Source organism: Urocitellus parryii, chromosome 4 (assembly GCF_045843805.1).
Source record: "Urocitellus parryii isolate mUroPar1 chromosome 4, mUroPar1.hap1, whole genome shotgun sequence".
NCBI classification, from domain to species: domain Eukaryota; kingdom Metazoa; phylum Chordata; class Mammalia; order Rodentia; family Sciuridae; genus Urocitellus; species Urocitellus parryii.
The window spans coordinates 76,224,689-76,240,106 of record NC_135534.1 but is presented as its reverse complement, the minus strand read 5'-3'; the positions used below and the strand labels follow the sequence as shown (position 1 = coordinate 76,240,106).

The window sequence follows — 15,418 nt, the reverse complement described above, 5'->3', positions numbered from 1 at the left end:
TGAACTAAGTACATGAAAGAGCAGAGTAAATATTCAGCGTGGGTTTTGTTCAGCACGAACGTCTTCCCTTCCCTCCCTGCACTTACCCTTAAGTGGCCATGCAAGAGAAGCCATGTCCCTTCTTGGGATACCTCCTCTCAGTTTTGTTCAGTGGGCCCTGATGACTATGTATCAGATAACAGAGAACTTGTGCTCTGTTTTTAAGGAAGTACAGAATGAAAATCCAAACTTGAGGAAAGCCATAAATCAGATGCTATGGTTCTATTAGGCAGCTTTTCATCGGTGTGACCAAGATACTGACACAAACAACTTGGAGGAGGAATGGTTTATTTTGGCTCATGGTTTCAGAGGTTTTAGTTAATGGTTGGCTGATTTCAGTGCTCTAGGCGTGAGGCGAGGCAGAACATTATGAAAGAAGGGCATGGCAGAGAAAGCTGTTCAGCTTATGGCAGCTGGGAGGCAGAGAGAGAGAGAGAGAGAGAGAGAGAGAGTAAGAGGAGAGAGGGAGGGGTAGAGAGGAAAGGAGAGATGGAGGAAGAGGAGGAGGAGGAGAAGAAGAAGAAGAAATATATCTAGATATATATTCCCCTCAAGTTCTAAAATTGCTCTCCTGAGGTAAACAGGAAAAACTTGGGAGAAGTCATCAGTACCTAAATTACTTTGTCTTTGTGCTGTTTCAGTTAGTAGCTATTAACAGAGATTCCCATGAGTGCCTCTATCCCAGATGCCCATCTCTGCAGCCCCAGGAGTTCTAGTTACTCAGAGGAGCCACCAGCCTTGAAGAGTACTCAGGCTGCATCTGCTTCCCACAGGATATCCAGCACCTGGGGATCCCCAGGCAGCCTAAAATTTACTCCAAAGCTGGAGATATCTCTGGGCTCAAAGCCAGGCGTGGGCCTTTTGGAGCGTCCCACCTCCCTGCTTCCCTTCATGCCTCCAGCAGAATGGTAACATCACACTTAAAATGAGTCACACAGCTGTCAAAGGGCCCCTCCAGGCATCATTCATTCCCAGGGTTTTGGCTCCTTTTCAAGGACAGAAGGTTGAAACAGACCCAGCTACGGAACACAGAGCGCCTCTTGGCACTTAAGTTAGTACCCCCAAACATCTGGACAGGACTACCAAGGAAGCATGTGCTCAGAGAGTCTCACATTAGCACTGCTGCTCAGGCTTACCATATTGGACGGGGTCAGACAAATATTAAATTTCATAAGCCTGTAAGGCTTTGCGTTGGGTGGAGGTTTGCAAACCACCTCAACTGATCCTCACAATCATTCTGTGATGGATAACACATTGTCCTTATTTTACTGATAAGAAAACTAAGGCCCAGAGAGGTGAAATGACTTGCCCCATATCACACACCTAATGGGGTCATGTTTCTGAGATCCATGTGTGGATCTCAGTTCTCCCTTTATGATGCTGCCTCTTCATCTCATCTGTAGAACGATGATGTTGCACTGCATAAGCAGAGTGATGATGTACACAAAGGGTCTGCCAGGGTCCTTGCAACAGAGACACTCAAAAGAGTTTATTGACCAAATCAATGAATGTCGACCTTTTTTGATTTGTTTTCCCTTTCAAGCTGTCCTTGACCTCATTCTCATTGAGTATGAGCTCTTGCAGCCAATGTAGAGAACTTTTAGTCCCAACTGTGTATCACTGAAGGCCCTTTTTATTTTCCCCCCATTCACTGACCCATATAATGAAAGATTTTCCGCCTGCCACACTTTATGACCACCTTCCTCTTTTACCAGTAAAAGCCACATATAAAGGTCAGTCATGTCTTCTGCATTGATGGGGTAGCATTCTAGTTAAAATACTAATTTATAATTAGATACCATGAGCCAGGCGCCTTGATGAACATATTGTCAGCCTTTGAACCAGGATGATCTGACTCTTGATCACACTATTAAATCCTACACTAAGTCAGCAACACAAAGAGCTACTTACCATTTGTTGAGTTTTCATCATGTGCCAGCAGACACTATAATACATGCATCACCTTATTTAATCATTATAGCAAAGGTAAGAAGTAGGTGATGTTCCTTCCTCCAATCTACACTGAAATGAAGGATTGTCATCCAGGGCATGTGCATTTAACCCCCTATCTATGCTTCCTTCCCTTTGACATTTTTTTCTAAAATTTCACTTGAGTGGCTTGCAACTTCTTTGCTGGTCAATATTTTATATTATTGTAAATAGATTGAAAATCCCCACTCCAAGCTCTGTGTGTTTGTGTTCTCAGAGTGGAACTGTGCAGAACCAGGAGGGAGTACTCCTGAGGCACCTAAATGTTCTTTCTGAAACCACTGAGAAGGAATGCAGAGGGGTGAGTTTCTGCACTCTTCAGCTGACCAGAACTTCAGTTGTAGGCTTAGGTACACTTTGAGAAGTGGTAAAAAAAAATCTCTTAATATATCTCAAAAGGTGATACTTTTGAAGCAAGATAAAGTTATAATTCAGAGCATGAAATTATAGATACAAAAAAAGACTCTTCTGAAATTTTTAGTTGCTCAAGTTTAAATGTTAAAAAAAAAGTTCCTTTCAAGTATTCCATCCTCCCCCTTGCTCTTATTAACAAAGATGGCTTATTTTAATGTACTAGATAATTTCAGCAATCACACTTTTCCTGTGTTTACAATGAAGCACACCAAAGCTTTGCTAAAGTCTAAAATAGGACATAGATCTTAACTTCTCAATATGTGACCTTTTTTCTGAGCATCTTACTGAGTCTCTATCTGGGCTCTGGTCATAGAAGGAATGTTGAGAATCAAGGTTGTTTGGCTGAGAGATATTTCTAGAACAGGGCCAAGTTAAGAGCATCCAGAAACCAGAAGTACATCCAAGGATTGGCTAGTGTTGATTAAGTGACTTTCCCAAGGTCGGTCTGGAGGTCATCAGTGAGCCTGGGGCTGAGACCCTTTTCTTCTAACTTAAAATAATTAGCCTCCTTGTTAGTGTAGGAGAGTAAATCTAATTTACTGTATCTTCATATTTCTTAGTTGGGATGGACCCCTGTAAGCACAGACAGATTAACAAAAGAAAAAATTAAGAATATATATACCTCTGGGAGAAACCCAGAGAATGAGTAATTCTCAAAGATCTGGCTTTTGAGTTCAGACTTCTATATCATTTTGCACTGAAACAAAGAAAGAAGATTTTTGGACAGCCAATAATGGTGAGGTAACTAGGAAACAAAGGTAAGGCTGTGACATGGGTTAAATTGATGCCTCCTTTATTAATAAGAGCTTCCAATGATTTAGAATCATCATCTTCCTGATACAGAGATGACCTTCTTGCAAATGAGACTTCTTTTGTAGATGTAAATTTATCTTTAAACAAAATAATTTTTACTTGTTTTTAGAATTTCTCCTTGTGTTTGCAGTTTCTCAAAATAAATAGCTTGAAATAATCCTCAGTAGCCTATTTTGGGGTGGCAGAGTCTGGTCTCCTATAGTCTATATGAGACCAAGGTCCAGCCACTTACTGCTTGAAAGTCAGTACTTGAGAGCTGACAGTTGATAAGAAGGAAATCCATTTATTTACTTTAGGTCCTAAGAAGATGGAATGAGCTATCATCCTCAAAGCTCCATCTTGGAAAACTCAGGTACATGAAAGGGGCTCATTCCATCTTTGTAGGGTGTAGGGATTAACAGGTAGGAAACCTACATGCTAGGGGGAGTCTTCCTCAACCACAGTGTGTCTCCTTTTCTCTTCTTCTCTGACTAGAGAATTGCAATGGACCTTGACCTCTGGGAGCTATTTTGTATAGTTCTTTAGAGAGACCTATTAATTTTCTGCAAGTTAAACCTCATAGCAGTTGACATGCTTTGTGTTAGTTTATGTACAGAAATAAGGAATAAGGAGGGGCATTACATATTCTGATGTAATCTGAGGGTCACCAGATGTTCTGGGTTCTGTAAATCTAAAGAAAGATTATTTAGCAGTTTACATCTTCATTATTTAGATGCAGCTTCTCTTTAGGATTTACAACGCTAGGCAAAGAGAGAAGGAGTAACCGTGCAAAGGACAACCCACAAAGGAGTGCCCCACTGGTACACAGTCATGGATATTTGGGGTACTGTATTCTTGATGTCCTACATTAGTATTATCATCCTGTGTGACTATGCTCTAGATGAACTGGCAGGGAAGAAATATTAAAGCCACATCTATGGGTGAAAAACAAACTCATATGAGAGGTGTCTCTAGCAAGACCTCCTCAAGTCATACCTCAGAGTGGCAGCTGAAAAGACCTGGCCTAAGAGTTCTTTAAAAGGTTTTAGGTTTATAGGTTCCACTTGGCTCATTTATCCTACTGACACCCCTACCCCTACTTAAACTTCAGAAACTTATGTGTAACTATTATTTTCATCCAGGGAAATCCTTGAGACTCATTATTATCCACACAGTATAATTTGCCAAACTTAAGCTTCATAGAGATCATCTTTTGACACAAGTTCCAATCCAATGCTTAGTTTTTGTCTTAACTGATATGTCATTTCAAAATGACCTGGCAAATACTTGTAAAACGGAAGGGAAAAAAATCTTTTCTGCTATGCATCTTGTGTTCTGAAGCTGAGGCCCTATAAATTAGTCTGACCAGAGACAAATTAACAAGAGAAAAACAAAAAATATGTCCATTCTGCACTGGAGCATTCATGAGTACCCAAAGGGGTGGAAAAGAATTTGGAATTTAATACTATTCTAGATTAAAACAAAGGAAAGGGGGGTTGGGGCTTTGGAAGGGCAGGGATTTTAAAGAGGTGTCCAGGAAAAGTATGGCAACAAGTTCTATTATGTAGATTTAAGTCAGTGCCTTCTTCACTGATAAGAGTCCTTCTTTTGATACAGGAGAGGGAGGTATTTGGTCAAATAGAAATTTTTTTATGAATGCAAATTTCCTTTACAGAAATAAAACTGTACCCAATTTTTAGAGGTTTTCCCACATCCCCGATTAATGCAAAGTAACAGTTTGTTGGGAGCCATGTGTGAGCCGTGTGTGAACTGGGCAATGTTTGATTCATTAAGGCAGGGAAGCCGCTTTTCCGGGAACTCCTAGGTGAAATTCCCCAGTTCAAGAAAGCCCAGATCATGCTGGCATTCTGAACTAGATCACAGCTCCAAGTTCAAACACAGCTGCTGGAGATGGGCATAACCTGCCAAGCACCAACAACCTGTTTATCTCCACTCCCATCCTGTTCCTGCTGAAGGAGATCCCTATCCATCCCCTTTGATCTGTACCAATATAAATAAAGCAAGTGCAGGCCTTTTCTTTGTTAGAAGTCAGACCCCTCTGGTCAGCTCAACTGTCACACCCCTGCTCTGCAAATATATAATTCTTGCCTTTTCCTCTTTATTTCTTGATATATTACTTTCATAACTTATTTCAGAACCAGCCCATCTCTCCGATGGGTACTTACTCCCTCGCCCATGCAGGACTAAAGAGGCATGCTTTGGGGTGGCAGACTCAGGTACCCTTCACTTGCAGCTTGCTCTCAAACCTTATGAGTAAGTTAAGTCAAATGCCTACACTGCTCCCTTCAATGTAGTGCATAACACCTTTTTTAATCAGCTTTTTTATCACTATGACCAAAAGGCCTGAAAAAAAATTTTAGAGGAGGAAAAGTTTATTTGTTGCTCATGGTTTCTGAGACACAGTCCATAGTTGACTGACTCTATTCCTCCAGGCTTAAGGTGAGGTAGAACATCACAGGGAAAGGGTGTGGAGGAGGAAAGCTGCTCAGGAAATGGCAATAAGGAAGAAGAGAGAGAGCTCCACTTACCAGGGACACGGAAAGCATGCCTCCAGGGACCTATCTCCTCTGGCCACACCCTCCCTGCCCACAATTACTGCCTAGTAAACCCATTTTGGTGGATTAATCTACTGATTAGATCATACCTCTCAAAGTCTAATCATTTCACCCCTGAGAATTCTTGTGTTGTCTCATTAACTTCTGGGGGACACTCTAAACCAAACAGGGCCCTGAACCCCACATCTTGAATGTTTTCCTTTGCCTTTGCCCATCCACCATCCTCCAGGTGTTTATTTCCCTGCTACAAGATAGCATAGCATTGTCCAGCACCACCCAGCACTAGCCAGCACAGTGCACATGACCTTTGAGTCGGATACAAGATAATACCCCTGCAAATTGCCTGTGCTCTGACTCTGATCCAACTTTATTCAACACTTTTCATCTTTATCCCTCAACCATTGTCGTTATTAATTTATTCACCTCTCCATTTATTAAAAAATTTGTCTTGCACATCTGTTATTGACTAACCCTGGTGTTACAGTGATGTACACTATCAAAAATAAGTGCAGACCTTGCCTTCATGAAGCTTCTGGTCTAATTGGGGTGTGAGGGTGTATTACCTGAGTAGCCACAGAAATAAATGTTGTAAGTTTGCATATGCAGGGATGAGGAACTTGGAGCACATCACAAGGACCCTCTACTTTGGTTTGGCATTATCAAAAGTGTTGAGACCCACAGCCAAAGGGGTCCCAGCAAACTTCCAGCTGCCGGCTGATGATTGGCTCACAGTGGCCCCAGCAACATCTAGCTGATTGGCTCCTCTGCGGTGATGTTCATTGGGCTGTTTCCCTGCCCTTCAGACTGCCAGCTGATGATTGGCTCACAGCGGCCCCCAGCAACATCTAGCTGATTGGCTCCTCCACAGAGCTGCTCATTGGACTGTTTCCCTGCCCATTCAGACCACGGAGCTGCTCATTGGGGGACTTCTTTGGCACCGCCCACATGACCCAGCCAATCGGCCTCAAGAGCAGGAGGATTGTGGGAGGTGGTGAGGTTTGTGTGGGTGAGAGGCTTGTGGAAGCCGGTGGTGGCTGTTGGGCTCTGAGGGTTTTTCCTGAGGAGCTGTTTTGTTTGGGTAGCAATTAACTAAAGAAGAATGAGAAGTGGCAGCTGTACCAGACAGAAAGAATAGTAGATGAACTGCCCTGAGGTAGAAAGAACATGGCACTTGAAGGACTGGAAAGAAGGCCCGTGTGGCTGAAGAGTAGAGAATGGGAGGAATGAGTCTTTTCTTTGTCTTGCCTTTGAGTCACAAGTGGTGGAAGATTAGATCATTAATTTTTCAGGTGTCCTAAGTATGAAGTCGCTTTGACACACGTCAGGTAGACAGTTAAATACAAAGATCTAGAGCAAGGACTCTAAAACCAAGAATGATTTTATTCTCCCAGGGTATATTTGCTAATATCTGGAGACATTTTTAGTTGTCACAACAGAGTGTGAGGTGCTACTGGCATCTAGTGGGTAGAGGCCAGGGAAGCCACAAAACATTCTACAATGCACATGACAACTCCACTCCTCAAAGCAAAGAATTGCCCAACCCAAAATATCATTAGTGCCAAAGGTAAGAAATCCTGGTTTTCAGATATCTGACAATCATTGGCCAAATGCTTTGACATTGATGAGATCACATAGAGAGAGAATAACAGTGAGAAGGAAATGTCTCTCCTGATCAGCAGTAATCAACATTTCTGCTCAGTTCTTTCAGATTCCAGATGCAATAGTTTGGGGTTTTGTTTTTGTTTTTTCCCCAGTCCCCCTGTATATGCAGAGTTCAACAGTCAGTGACTTGGGAAGATTTAATACACAGATTTAGGAGCTCATCCCCTCTGCAGCTCCTTCCCCTTCAGCATTTTCCCCCTGCACTTCCTGGCTGTTATTCTACCCAAGCTCTATTCTCTGATACCTCAACCTAGTAAAACCTTCACTTTCTGCTGCCCTAAGTTTCTTGAAGATTGAACTGCCCTTGGGCAAAGAGCTGCAAATTCACAAATTTCAAAAGGTGTAATTCTCCAAAGAAAGCTAACCTACATTTGGCTAACCTCCATTGCCATAAACACACACACACACACACACACACACACACAAACACACACTTCATAACATAACAATAATATAATTGCTTAGTTATGAATAATTTTATAATTGTTATCTGCAGGAAGATTATTCTATATAAGCTACTATGTCACTATCAGAAGCCAGAAGTCTTGTCTTTGTTTTTAGGACAATAAAGACTTGGGCATGTTTAATGGATGATGACAGATCATGGGACATCTACTAGAGTGAGTGAGAGAGAAAGGAAGCCCCACACACACTACTGATCCCAGGGCAGAAGACTCATATCCACATACTTTAGGTCTAAACATTTAATGTTCTAAACCAAGCTAATAAGCTATTAAATAAAATATGTTCTACTAACTTACTTTTAGAAACATACCTTCTTGATGGGCTGGAAGGCCAAGTTTGAATTTGGCCAGTGATGCATAGAAAACTATCCAATGACTAGAACCCCATCCCATTTCCATCCCTGTTCCATACCCCATTTCAGAGACTGCATGCACATGAGTCTTGATATCTCAACCTACATGTCCAAATTCTAGTCATAGCTCCAAGTCTAGGAGTCCAACCACTGCAGGGTGATCTGTACTCAGGAGGAGGGACCTGGGGAAGAGAACCACAGTTTCTGAAGCATCTTTAGGGTCATTCAGTCTGTTAATTCTGGGGTCCTGGGTACCTGGTATAGAGGGAGAAAAAAGGGTGCAGACTCTGGAAAACACAGGCTTTGGGGGGGCACATTCCTTGGCCCCATGGGCTCTAGACCCCATGGAGAAGAACAATAGGAGGAGGGCAAGAATAAGACCTTCCAAATGTGTGGCTTTGGGAAGGGATCACTCTTACCCAGGTCTATGGGCAAAATTAAGTGATGCAATGCCTAGCACTCATGATCTTTGCTTTGTTCCAAGTCTGACTGCCTGGTTTCTCTGTGTATATGTGTTTGTTTCCCTAGTGGGCTGTTTATCACCATTCATGACAAAGGCCATCTTGCAACAATGTTGAACTCTTGGCCAGAAGACAATATCAAGGTATGATCCTATTTTCATTGCTATTACTCTAATGTTGGGTGAATCCTTTCAACTTGCCATCAGTCATTTCCGCCTATAAAATGAGGATTATGATACAGAAGGATACATACTGCACACCTTTCTCAAGACCAGACCAGAGACCTGTTATAGCAAAACCACAGAGCAGAGATTTACCTTAACAAGGCACCCATATGAAATTGCCTATCATCATTGTCACCACCATCATCATCATCCAGAATATATATTCATCATATCTGCTAAATATATAGTGTCAATTTCCATGATGAATACGGGGGGAAATCAGACGGTATTTTCAAGTAGCTGCCATGCCATAAAGGAGATAAAATATACACACTGTTTTAGTCAGCTTTTTCGCTGCTATGACTAAAAGACCCAACTAGCACAATTGTAGACGAAGAAAAGTTTATTTGAGGGCTCACAGTTTTAGAGTTCTTAGTCCATAGAAGGCTGGCTCTATTCCTCGGGGCTCAAGGTGAGGATGAACATCATGGAGGAAGAGTGTGGCAGAGGGAAGCAGTTCACATGGTGATCAGAAAGCAGAGAGAGATGTCTCCACTTTCCATTTACAAATATATACCCCAAAGACATGCCCCCAATTCCCATCTCCTCCAGCCACACTCTACCACTTTAGTTCCCACTCAGTTAATCCCATCAGGGGATTATTTCACTGATTGGGTTAAGACTATTCCAACCCAATCATTTATCCTCTGAACCTTCTTGCGTTGTCTCACATGTGAGCTTTTGGAGGATGCCTCAGATCCAAACCACAACACACACCAAAGACTAGCAAGGCAGAACTTGACCAGAGAAAAGTGAAGTCTACAGGAAGAACTAAGGGTAGACAAAGAGACTACTTTTAGCTCAGGGGGAGTCTTGGATGACTTCAAGAGGAAAAAGACATTAGAAGAGGGCCTTGAGTTTGGACCAGTCAGGCATTGTAGACTGGGGCATAGCTGAGGATCTTCTACACAAAGCTTCTAGTGAGCAGTGTTTTCCCTCTCGGGTTCATGGACCCCAGGTATACACGACAGTAGGGCTATATATACAGAATGACAAAGCAAACCTGGAACTTCTTCCTGGAGTACCAATTTTAATTAAAAAAAAAAAACTTAGGGAGAAAACATTTTTATATAACAAACAGGATAGAATATGGAATGCAACTGTTACATTAATTTTTTTAACATAAAACATATATAACTTTGCAGAAATTTATTAGCCTCTGGCTAAATTCCAGATCTCCTCCTGCCATAAGGATTTCTATGGACAAGTTTGAGGGTCTCTACCATCAATGGTCATTGTCACTTCTGAAAACAACATGAGTGAAAGAAAATGCAAAACATCTTCTGATATACCTAGTGAGGGTATATCTGGTACATGATCCAGGAAGCACTGGAGCTAACCAAGTGTGGTACAAGTAGTCCTTAGGGCCGAGGCTCACACCACCCTGCCTCCACTGGGAGGCTATGGCACTCCAACATTATTTTCTCACCAGGGCCTCCCTCCTCCCTCTATCCCTGCCAGTTTGCCTTCTACAAAAGGCACCAAATACAGCTTCTTTTTCCTATCTGTGTTTGTGTTCCACCCACTTCTGACCCTCTCTGGGAAGTGTTATATTGAAGAACCACAGCAGGTAGGGGGATGGTGGAGCAGGACTTCTGTGTGCATGTAATTTGCCCTGTGCTTCTCTTTCCTGCTGATCTGCTTAGACTCCAGTTATGTGTAGGCCTTGGCCTTGCAGGTTTGGGTCTCAGTCCCAGGGAATCCATTTTCCAGGGCATGTCTAGGATGAAGCTATCATAAAATCTTGAGAACATTGAGAAGAGCCAGTTCACTCGAAGGGGAGTAAACTCCAGGCTAACCTGAGTAGGCATTGCTGAGGGCCTGCAAGCTAATCTTTTTCACATTCCTGGACAGTGCAACCATGGGAAACCTTGGACATAGTAGGCACTCAGGAAATGCTTCTGAGTTGAATGAACTCAGTCAACAACTGTGTTGAGCAACTTCCATGTATCAGGCACTGTGCCAGGAACAGCAGAGGGGTCCCCATTAATAAACAGTGTACTTTTTTTGTAAATTACAAGTAAATAGAAGAAGGAAAAGTTCCCCCCATGCACACCAACTTAAGCAGAAATAAAAAGGCACCCATTCATTTAGGCTGGCACTGGGACTGGATTTCAGGTTTCAGTTGCTTCGTTTCATAGGGCACAATTTGTAAAAATGTTACCAGGGCCATGCTGCGAGAGATGCAAAATAAGAAAAGCATGAACTATGCCCCCAAAATGCTTTATATTAGGGTTGGAAAACCATGATATGAATTCAAAATAGAAACTTAGGGGGCTGGGGTTGTAGCTCATGGGTAGAGCACTTGCCTAGCATGTGTGAGGCACTGGGTTTGATCCTCAGCACCACATAAAAATAAATGAATAAAATAAAGGTATTTTGTTCATCTACAACTAAAAATATTTTAAAGAAATAAAGAAAAAGAAACTTAGGAGCCAAATATCCACTATTTCGCTGAACATATTTTGAGACCCTTCTAAATATGGAGTGCTAATTACCAGAGAGATGGAGACAGTGATTTTAGAGGAAGAGAAATGGAGGCTTTGGGATCACCCTAGAAGAAGTGGGACTCAAACAAGCCCAGAGAGACATCCATACCCTTAAGAACAGTGTAAGTTATGAGCAGATCTGGGCCAGTGAGAGGCATCTAACTCAGTTGCACTTGGTCATCATTCAATAAACACCTACTCTATAAGAGTTCCTGGGGACTAACCCTAATAATGTGTGTGCACATTGAAGGGAACTTGAGTGGATATTATTATTACCAGAGGTGGCAGACACAGCTGTAGCACACAGAGCCTAGGGGCCACCGTGGAGGGGTTCTTACCTGGGAATCAGAGGCCACAAATGAGCAGTAGGATACATCAATTTGGTCCTGAGTAATAGTTGAAATTTTTGAATTTTTAGACAAACTTTCTTGCAGATTTTTCAATTTTTAAATGACATTTTAGACACATCCAAAATGCTTTTCAATACAGAATTTGGAAACAGGCTAGAATATTCTGCGGAATACAGCTATATAGTGAGTAGAGAAGGCTTTCAAAGTCATTCCCCTTTTCACGTTTTTTTTCATTTTTTTCATTTATTTCTTATTGATTCTTTTTAGTTATTTATAACATTAGGATACATTTTTATATAATCCCAAAAGCATGGAATATAATTTGCTCTAATTCAGTCCCCAGCACATGCCCTCTCCCCTCTGCTCTCTCATCCTGCTTCCCTCTCTCTACTGATCTTTCTACAGTTTATTTATAGTATTTTTAAGTTAACGTCTTATAAATATACTTGATGTTGAGATTCACTGTGCTGTATTCATGGATGTACATATGAAAGTTCAGATTCATTCCATTCTTCTTCCCTTTTCCTGTCTCTCCTTCCTCTCCCTCAATCCCCTTTGTCTATTCTACTGATCTTTCCTCTATTTTGATGGAATCCTTCTCTTTTTTATTTCCTTTCTCACTCTCTTTCTTTCTTCCCTACCCCCAACCCCACTTTGGATTAGCTACTATATATCAGAGAAAACGTTCAACCTTTGAGTTTTGGGGACTGGTTTATTTCACTTAGCATGATAGTCTGTAGTTCCATCCATTTATCAGCAGATGCCATGATTCCATTCTTATCTATGGCTGGGTAATACTCCATTTTTTATATATGTCACATCATTTTTAAATAAGGTTGTTTATTTTAAAAAATATCAAAATCTGTGGATTTCTGGGTCCTCTGAGAAAACCAAAAGCTCTGAATATTGAACCTATAGTTTGACATGTAATCAAGCCCACTATGGCTGATTGGACTACACCTGACACACACCAGACCCCAACCCTGCCCCACTCACTGGGCTTTTTCTGAATGTTCCTTCTCCCTCTCACAGGGTACCCTTTCAGAGACTCAGAAAGTTCTAAGTCATAGAACTTTCTTGTTTTCTGATGTGTTTCTACAGTTGCCTTAATAAGAGGCAACAGTCTCCCTACCTAGGTAGGGGATCTCTGTCCATTGTCCTTTGCATGGCACTTTGGAGCTCATGTAGGACTTCACCATTTGATCAGATCTTCATAGGCACTGTGATCTGTGTGCAGTATGGACTGCTTCTGAAACCCCCGAGGTGGGTCTTGAAGAACAGAGAGTGTTTTGTTCAGATGAGCCAGCTGAGGTTAAGTGGTGTGCCCAAGAGAACCCCTAAGCATCCGTGCCCAACCCAGACCTTGCTGCTCAGCAGCCTCTCCCCCAGCTGCAAGCTGGGGAGGCAGAGTGTTTCAAGGTTCAGGTATCTTTGGACCCTGGTGTCACTGACTTCCTGGTGGGAAAGGAGGGCAGATTTGGAGGAGTTTCTGAATCAACGTGGAAGGTAAAAAATGACTTTCTGTGATTTCTCAGTGAGAAAGCAGAACTGCAAACAAGAGAAGTAAACTGTGAGGGAAATGGGGCCAAAGCCCAGGACTGAGGAGTGTATGAGGTTTTGTGGGACCTTCTTGTTTAGGAAGGAGGAGGAAGGCCACAACAGGCCACCCAGAACTGTCCAGCATAAATCAAAATGAGGAGTGAGAATTGCTTTTCTGACTCTTTCCCACAGTGGCCCTTGCCTGGAGCCAGAGAAAGGCTCAGCTAAGAATCATCCTCCTCCCCAACACTTTTCCCAGGCTCCTAAATCTCCCCCTCACCCAATCTCAACAGTTTCTGAGAAGAAAGGCTGAGAGGTAGATGGGTAGGGAGCCCAGGAAGCATCCTCTGCTGCTAGGCACCAACCACAGAGATATTTCAAGCTGGACCAAATTGCTAGGGCCAAGCTTACCTGTCACGCACAGGACAGGCTTGTGTTAAGCCCCACTCTGAGCTCAGTGTCAAGAGATTGAGATGTTTCTGGAAATGTCTCTGAGATAGAAATTAGCATATTAGGTAGTCAACACACGTGGAAGGGAAGGAGGCAATATAGACCAGAAGGAGAGGCTGGACTGCACTTTGAGAGTGCAAGGAAAACTAAGCTGAGCCCAGAGGAGACACTGGAGCTAGAACAACCCCCTTCAAAGACATCCTGAGCTGGAGCCGGGGAGTGGGCCTTCATACTCCTGCAATGATCAGTCATTGGTAGCAGGCTATCCTTGGAATGGAGTGTCATGTTGGGCAAGATGACTTTCTTCACTAGACGAAATTCCTCAGGTAGACCGACAGCTGAAAGTAGCAATGGGGAAAGATCTTTCCATAGGACCATCTTGGGCAGCACATCACCATATCCACCTCACAGTATTATACTAAGTAAGTTTTTTATGTAGATTAACCCACTGAATTCTCCTGACAACCTGTGATAGAGGTCATTATTATTGCTGCTTTACAGATGTAAAAACTAAGGTTAAGTTTTTTTCAAGTGAGGAGTAGAACCAAAATTTGAAACTAAAGTCTATGCATTGTCTATGTTGTGAAGGTGAGGAGAAAGAAAAAGAAGAGGAAGAGGAAGAGGAGGAGGAAGAAAGGAAAGATGAGAGGGAAGAATGAAACAAAGGAAGAGGAAGGAGAGGGTTGTACATATAGTGTTGCAGGCAGCCCTTGACCATAGCTACAAGCCATAGAAGCCCCACAGCAAACAAAGAATCATATCCTCAGGTCAGTCTTGGGTCAAGCCCATTGAGTCACCTAAGCCAAGTTCACTATAGCTCTGAGGTCGGTGGGCAAAGAAAAAACGCAGCATACCACCCCCAAATCTCCAAATCTCCCACTAGTCATCTGAAAAACAAGGGAGTTATGAGTTATAAAACTTCCAAGCAAGGAAAATGTGATTCTGTCATTCCATAAAATTGCTGCTGGGCTTTACAACTGAAAGATGCTGCCCAGGTTTTCCCTAAGCCTTTTGATGATCTACAGAACCCTTGGGAGACAAACCCTATGCAAAACTTAGCAAATAAGAAGTTATCTATTTACTCAACATTAGCTCCATTGTTGTCATGGAAAATGGGGTGTAGCATCTGTTCTCTGAACTTGTAAATCTTCACCAACTCTGAATTTCTGTCCAGTGCAGAAATAACTTTCTGCTCTGTGTTGTATTTATTACATTGTTCAACGTTTATTGAGTATGTATCAAGAGTTTAGAGGTACTATAAAGGATGAGGAAATGTATATAACTGTAAATTAAGAAGATGATGAGGGAAAATTCAAAGGGTAAATTGGGCTTACAGAAAATCTAAATGTCAGTCTAAGTGGTTTAAGGATTTTTTATAGGAATGGAACAACTGGATATTTGGGGCAAGAATGTGGTACATCTAGATGTGCTTTGGAAAAAAATTTAATGAAATGGGGCGGGTACAAGAATGGAGAGAAGAGCTAGAAGACCAATGTGTACACAACTGAGAGGTGGACAGCAGGTCCACGGAAGAAGCCCTGGTATGAAGACTATGAAACAGATGTCATAAATATGAAGCAGGTGAAATCAGCAGAACATGGTTGACAAATGGCCAT

General features: G+C 42.2%; 1 protein-coding gene across 2 annotated transcripts in view; it reads left to right on the top strand.

Moving 5' to 3' along the window:
- Me3 (malic enzyme 3) overlaps positions 1 to 15,418 on the top strand; it is a 199,031-nt gene that overhangs the window by 113,011 nt on the left and 70,602 nt on the right. For both annotated transcript variants that reach the window (XM_026401517.2, XM_077796882.1), the window contains exon 5: positions 8,818 to 8,893. In XM_026401517.2, the coding sequence (XP_026257302.2) occupies positions 8,818 to 8,893 (76 nt within the window). The remainder of the gene's footprint in view (positions 1 to 8,817; positions 8,894 to 15,418) is intronic.